Source organism: Pelmatolapia mariae, linkage group LG14 (genome assembly GCF_036321145.2).
Source record: "Pelmatolapia mariae isolate MD_Pm_ZW linkage group LG14, Pm_UMD_F_2, whole genome shotgun sequence".
NCBI classification, from domain to species: domain Eukaryota; kingdom Metazoa; phylum Chordata; class Actinopteri; order Cichliformes; family Cichlidae; genus Pelmatolapia; species Pelmatolapia mariae.
In genome coordinates this window covers 26,339,099-26,346,249 of record NC_086239.1, presented here as the reverse complement: position 1 = coordinate 26,346,249, position 7,151 = coordinate 26,339,099, and the positions used below count along the sequence as shown (strand labels likewise).

Sequence of the window (7,151 nt, the reverse complement as noted above, 5' to 3'; positions counted from 1 at the left end):
AAAAATCTTGTAATTCTTTGGTTTTACATTCATCAGGTCCCAATCAGCCCAAATAGCAAGAGAGTAATTAAAATTGCATGCCATGAAAGAGTTTGGGTCTTAGGAGGTTAATAGGTTAATTTTACAGTCGAGTATAACAAAGTCAATGCTTCTCTTTGAAAAGTCTGGTTGTTTTGTACTTAAACTGCATTTTAAAAGAACAGCAACAAAAACGACTAAATAACTGTCTTTAATATTTAGCATTTGTTAATTTTATTTGTTTATTTAATTTTTGGCCTAAACTGTGCAAATAAAATTCCTTTTGACATAAACTGAAAATTTTATGACTCAACGCCACGACCCATAACAGCTTTCTTCGTGTTCATCTCTGGTCTCAACAGGATTATGTAACATTTGGGTCCAAACAGTGTGATCAAGAGTCCAAAACTTGAAGCAAGAATGGCAAATACCTCTACTGCATCTGCAAGTTTTCCTGGTGAGCTGACATAAGCAGGAACAAAGGCCACCCACACAGCACAGAAGATCAGCATGCTGAATGTGATGAGCTTGGCCTCATTAAAACTGTCAGGGAGATTCCTCACCAGGAATGCAATTAAAAAACTGAGGAAAGCCAGCAGACCAATATAGCCCAATAACACTGCAAAACCAACAGTGGACCCAACGGCACACTCATACACTATCTTGTCATTGTGGTATTGGGTGTTCTTATGTGGAGTTGGAGAGGAAGAGACAAGCCAGGTAGTGCAGATGGCTGCCTGAATAGATGTAAGAAACAGAACTGTTCCTCTCTGCTGCATAGCACCAAACCACTTCAGACTGGCTCCCCCTCCTGGCTTGGAGGCTTTGAACACAGCCAGAACAACCATGGTTTTTACCAGGATGCATGAGACACACAGCACAAAGCTGATCCCAAATGCTGCATGCCTGAGTTGGCATGTCCACATCCTAGGTCGTCCAATGAACAAAAGTGAACACAGGAAACACAACTTAAGTGACATTAATAGCTGGAAACTAAGTTCTGAATTGTTGGCACGTACTATAGGTGTTGTGCGATGGTAGATAAAGATCCCCAGAACAACAGCACATATAAATGTTCCCAGTAAGGAGATTGTTGTCAAACAAATACCCAAAGGGTCATGATAGGAGAGAAACTCTGTCTTCTTAGGAACACAGTGGTCACGCTGGGGGTTTGACCAAAAATCCTCTGGACAACTGGTACACTCCAAGGAGTCTGACAAAAAGGGGTTGATGGTGAAATGCATCTTATATTTCACAGAAATTAAATCAAATATGTCATACAGAAAGACAAAGACCTACTGCTCTTGTTAGTTATCATTCCCTCAGAGCAAGGGATGCAGTCAAAACAGCATTCGGGCTCTCTCTTCCTTCTCACCATGTGGGTACCAGGAGGACAGCTCTCGCTGCATACTGATCGAGGTGGCTATTGGACATAAAAAATAAATATTTATTGCATGCTACAATTGTATATACTGTAAATGTCATAAAAGGTACTTGTCAAATAAAAACATATCTAACCTTTTTCGATTCAAAGTTCCAGAAGATTTTGTCTTCATCAAGTATGAGTTCCTCACCTTTTAAAGCTGTCCTTTTAACCTCACCCACTTTCTGAATTTTAGTACTTCCATCAGGGAGCCACAACGCGTTAATAACATCATAAATTGGTACCACATCACCATTTTCGTCAAATGACACTTGATCGCCAAATGGAGTGGTGAAGGTCACTCTTTCCATGTAATAAACAAGCTTTTTAAAAGGAATGTATAATAAGTAAATTACTTTTTGCTCCAAAACTAATTATAGAACAAATGAGTTATTCATAGATGTAGTTTAAAATGATATCACATCTGCCATGGCTCCAGTAACTTTACAGTGCAAACAATGGCAATTTTTCAGTTCAGTAATCAAATATAATATTCTATCTATGGTACCTACATATATAAAGTCATTTATATCTAAGTCTCAATCAACCAAGGCACATTACTAATAATCCTGTATAGAAGTTAATGACCTCCATGACTTAAATGCCTTAACTAATTTTACTCACAAGTATGGCAAATCCCTTTTCAGAATTTCTGAAAGCATGCCAAAAACAATGTATTCAAAGGTGGAGTGTACAATGATACCACACCTGCCAAGGCTCCAGTGACTGCAAAGAGGCACAGCTGTTCCCACTGAAAGGCCCTCTTCCTGGCTTGCACCGCAGCATGTCATCAAGGGAATACGCCAGTGCATAAACAGCTTTGTACACATTATACTCAGGCCGCAGGTTGGAAATGTCCAAGTACTCAGTGCCCACATTTCCTAGATCTTCCTGTCCAGTGCATAGTGCACCTCCACCTTCCAGCCAGCCTGCTGGAGCTGGAGCAAATCTGCACTGAAATGTAAATTCCCAAAACTGATTCACCTGAAATATTTTGAAAAATGTTTGTTACACATTATAAAATATATAATTGTTGTGACACACACACACACACAGTAAAAATGTTCAAGTCTCACCAAGCTATTGCCGTAGCTGCTGTTGTGATGTAGATCAGGACGTATTTGCAACAGGAATTCCCTGAGCCCTGGTATTTCTCCTTGACGAATGGTGATACCCAGTGTACCACCCAGGTATGGCATATACTGAGGTGTTTGGAGCACGGCAGATTCTGTCCAAGCCTCGCTGGCTATCCACTGTAGGCCTGTCACATTTTGTCTTACTACCTGTGAATTAAATTAGATCAAATCTATGAAGTAATATTGAACCGCTAACTTCTTTACTGAAACAGTTTTTGATCTTTAAAATGAATTCTGAATCAGCACATTTTTGTAATTATTTCTGTACTCACAATGATACGTAATACATGTTTTACACAATATAATTATGAAGACCTCTGTAACTAGTAATTATTAAAGTGTTTTAAAGCGAAACCTCATCCATAAGATGTATCATGCGACTAGGATGTTCAAAGACAATGACAACTCGAGCTGTAGAGGTTTTCATCACATCAACAATCCTCCGGAGTTCTTCTGTGTCTTTGTCCCAGGGTAAAACCTCAGTGTAGGCCAGGCAACCTTCACCAGACACACTCAGCTCAGACTGAAAGGATCTGGCTGCATGAAGCCCATAATCATCATCAGTGATAAGCAGACCTGCCCAAGTCCAGTCGAAATGCTTGAGAATCTGGATCATTGCACGTACCTAAGTGAATACAGATTAAAGTGTAAGTGCATTTAAAAGAAAAAAAAACTTTAAATATAATTGCAATTTAGCTTTATTCTTTGACACAATACAGAAACGAAATAGAGGATAATTCTGAAAAATTAATTATATTATTATTTCTAATATTTTCATATCTTTCTTTGTTCTTCTTTTACACAGATATTGAAACATACTTTTGCGTTTCCATTTTAATTTTGATGACAAATTTTCACCTGGAAAGCATCACTTGGGATCGTTCTAAAGAAGGATGGATACTTTTGACGGTCACTCAGGCAGGAACATGTGGCATAATAACTCACCTGTGAAAGATACAGACTGTATATTGGAGAGCTATCCATGTAGCAATATCTTAACTTTGTTATCATGACTGCATTATTAGTTTTATTTATTTATGTTCATAAAATGGGTTTATATTTTTTAATTAAATCAACGTAATCCAAGACAACTGTTACATGGTCAAGCAGAAAACTTACCATAGGTACTCTGTACAAACCTAAGACGTTGGAGATTGCAATAGAATTTGTAGAGGACGGATCACCCACAATCCCTATGACTGGAGGATTTCCAACACATGTATCATCTACTACAATTTGATCCTCTTGACCACTGGCTAATGACAATGCTCCACGGAATCCAATTCCAAGTTCAAGGCAGCTATCATACAGAGTATATCCCAGAGTCACATTTGGTAGCAGGTTTGAGTTTCTGTTGATCTCATCAATAGCAAAGGCCATAGTCTGTGCAGACTTAAATCCTAGGACATACATACTAAGACAAGAAAAAATTCATTACTAATATATATATACATATACGAGTGCCTTTTTAAAATGTTGCAAAAGTAGAAATATTATAAACAATCAAGGAAACTGAATAACAATTAAAGACATATATTAAGGGAAAAAATGAAAAAGAAGATGCATTGTGTAGTTATTTCAGATATAAAATACATATTTATACTGGCACTATGTTTGACAGTTTTCTTATTCTATTTTTTTCTTGCTTTTTCCTTGTCTTTGTTACCTATGGCAAGTCGGCTGCTGTGGCTGCGAGGTAAAAGACAGATCAGGAACACTTGAAAAGAAATGGACTTGAAACAGTCCACCCAGAACCACATCTCCAGTTTTGTGCATCTCATTTAGATGAAACTGTCCCTGCAGCTGACAGGACAAAGAAAACTGAGGAGTGGATAGAGTAGAAAAAACACAGGACCACAGCAAAACAACCACGACTAAATTGTTTTGCAAAGATGAGCACATGACAGCTTTCTGAATTGTTGAGATCAGTCATTAGGTTTTATTGTTTGCCATTCCCTTTTATTGACTTACTGTGTTGTTTAATCTTGCACACAACCCATCAGGGAAGAAGGCGGAGTATACTTTTCATTTGAGATTGCTTTGTATCCAGGCAAACTCAGGGAACACTCTGTGAGTAAATTAGTCATCAGTAATAACTCACTGAAGAATTGTCAGAGTAGCAGGTGTTTCAGTGTACATATCAGGTGACACAAAAGAAGAATAGCAAAAATAACCTAACATAATTCATGTACAGCAGAGTTAATGTGGAATGTACAACAGCATCATATTAAAAGCTCCAGTCCATATTTGAGTTAAAAGAGAGGGACAACAACTTACTTATTTGATCACTACCCAGATTTCGTGGCCACAGTTGAATAGTTGTAATCTAAATCTAAATTGTAATCTAAATTGACTTGTAAATTAAAAACTTAGCTCAGGCTGTACAGTGCCTGTATCATTGCACATGTTTCCCAAATCCGTCAGTGAATCTCATGCTCCACTTTCCCCAAACTCGTGAACAAGACCCTAAGACATTTAAATTCCTTCAATTGGGGTAGTAATTTGTCCCAGATGGAGTTGGTATTCCACCTTTTCCGGCTGAGAACTATGGTCTCTGACTTGGGGGTGCTGATTCTCACACTTGGCCGCAAACCACTCCAATCCAAGTTGGAAATCACCAGCTGATTAAGCAAACAGTACCACATCATCTGCAAAAAGTAAAGATGAAATCCTGAGGCCATCATAGTGGAGAACATCCACCAGCCTGGACAGACCAACAGGGCTGGACTGGGACAAAAAATCGGCCCGGGCATTTTGACTAGAGACCGGCCCACCAGGATAGAGATTGAAAATGTGACGTCATTCAGGGGTAAAACCGCAAAGGATTCTGGGAACTTGTGGCAAGAGGTACTAGCGCACGCAGGCTTTCAATTGAACTCAGTTACACAGCGATAAAAAGAAACCCAAAAAATGGCAAGAAGCTGTTTATTATTAACTGCAATAGCCGGTCGTATGACAGCCACGGGAAGAAAGAGATCGTTTTTATATCGGATTACGTCGTTGAAGAGAAATTTTTTAAGCCATGTTTCCGAAGTAAGAGCCGACGGATGGTCTGGATATACCAAATATAACATCTCAGAACACTCCAGCTCACATGTTAGTCTGCTCCAAGCATTTCCACAAAGGTCAGTGTTTTGTAGTAGTTAATACGTCATTTTTCTTAACATAATTGGTGATATAGGTTACAAGCAAGTCTGGCGCTGAACAGAAATTGTCGCGCTATGCTCCTTTATTTATTGTGCATAAATAGTGAATTGTCCTGACACAATATTGCGTTTCGCTTCTGTTATTACCACGGTACATTGACAAAAACATATACTTTTATTCACAGGATAAAACAGTTGTTTTGTATCACTAATTGTCCAGTGCGATTACAACATACAATATTATTGTCACTGCTACATTTCTGTAATGCGTACCAGAAATTATTTCCACTACTAATTAATTACCGTTGAGCTCAAAGGTTATATTAATAAACGGTTAACGAATGTGTGTTTATGACGACGATTTGTGAGACTGGTAAACTTACCTTTGTTTGTACGATGGTCTTTCGTTCTACACAGTGCATTTCAAGGTCCTGTACCCATCCGTCGGTAAACTGTACCTGGGCTTGTTGCAGTGACCTGAAGTTACTAAAAACTTCATGAGTGTATGCACTCACTCCAAGAACCGTATAATTATAAATCTGAGCGTGGTGAAAGTTGGGCAGCACGCTAACGTCTTTTGTCCACTCTGTGTGCTCGTAAGGGTCTGACCCTTTCACTCCTTTGATTTTTTCCTCGTATCTTTTCTTTGCCTTTTCGTCGAGTCTGTCTTTGTACGGTCCGGCATTATTCTCCTTCGTTTTGTACATTCCTTTTTTGTGCGGCAAAGAAAAACCAAGAAGGTATTTGAACCAGAGAATGAACTTTTTGCGGTGCTGCAAATGCTTGCATTTGATGCGGTACTTGGATTGTTTTGCCACGAGTTCCCGGCATGCAATGCGCGAAAGTCACGTGATCTGTCAATCGCTATAGGAAAAACCATAAAGCCTTTGCATGAAAACAACTGCTTTGATGTACACTGCCTTGTTGGTATATATGTATCAATCTAATAAACTTAAACCTACACCATCCTCCCTATTCTTGATTTTAAACAGTACATAGCGGAAACAAAAAGACTGCTTGGTCGAGTTAACCTCCTGAACTATCTACAACACATGGTAGAAACCTTAAATTAAGACCAAGAACATAGAGGTGAGACATGATCATTAATTAATATTAAAATTAATAAATGACAGATTTAGTGATATTTTCATAAACACCTCCTTTCCTTTTTTTGTTCTCCATTTTCTTTAGTTCGTCTATAAGATTGCTAAACAAGGGGGAGGGTGCATCCGGCCTCCTCGGCTGTAAATGGTCCAGCCCAGAGTCGATCATGACCAATTGGCCAATCCAACACCTTTCATTATATATACCCTTCCTAAAAAAAAAAAAAAAATCCATCGGCCCATAAAAACAAAAAATCGCCAGCGGCCCACCGGGCAGATGCCCGGTATGCCCGATGGCCAGTCCAGCTATGCAGACCAAGATATT

At 38.8% G+C, this 7,151-nt stretch overlaps 1 protein-coding gene across 1 annotated transcript; it reads right to left on the bottom strand.

Annotated features, from left to right (window-relative positions):
- Nucleotides 1–320: 320 nt before the first annotated feature.
- LOC134641287 (extracellular calcium-sensing receptor-like) lies at nucleotides 321–4,353 on the bottom strand. The gene is made up of 9 exons (XM_063493639.2): nucleotides 4,244–4,353; nucleotides 3,697–3,991; nucleotides 3,436–3,522; nucleotides 2,933–3,202; nucleotides 2,518–2,724; nucleotides 2,150–2,425; nucleotides 1,537–1,764; nucleotides 1,318–1,441; nucleotides 321–1,231 (listed from the first exon to the last, which is right to left on the bottom strand). The coding sequence occupies exons 1-9, from the start codon at nucleotides 4,351–4,353 to the stop codon at nucleotides 321–323; spliced, it is 2,508 nt and encodes an 835-aa protein (XP_063349709.1).
- Nucleotides 4,354–7,151: the final 2,798 nt, after the last annotated feature.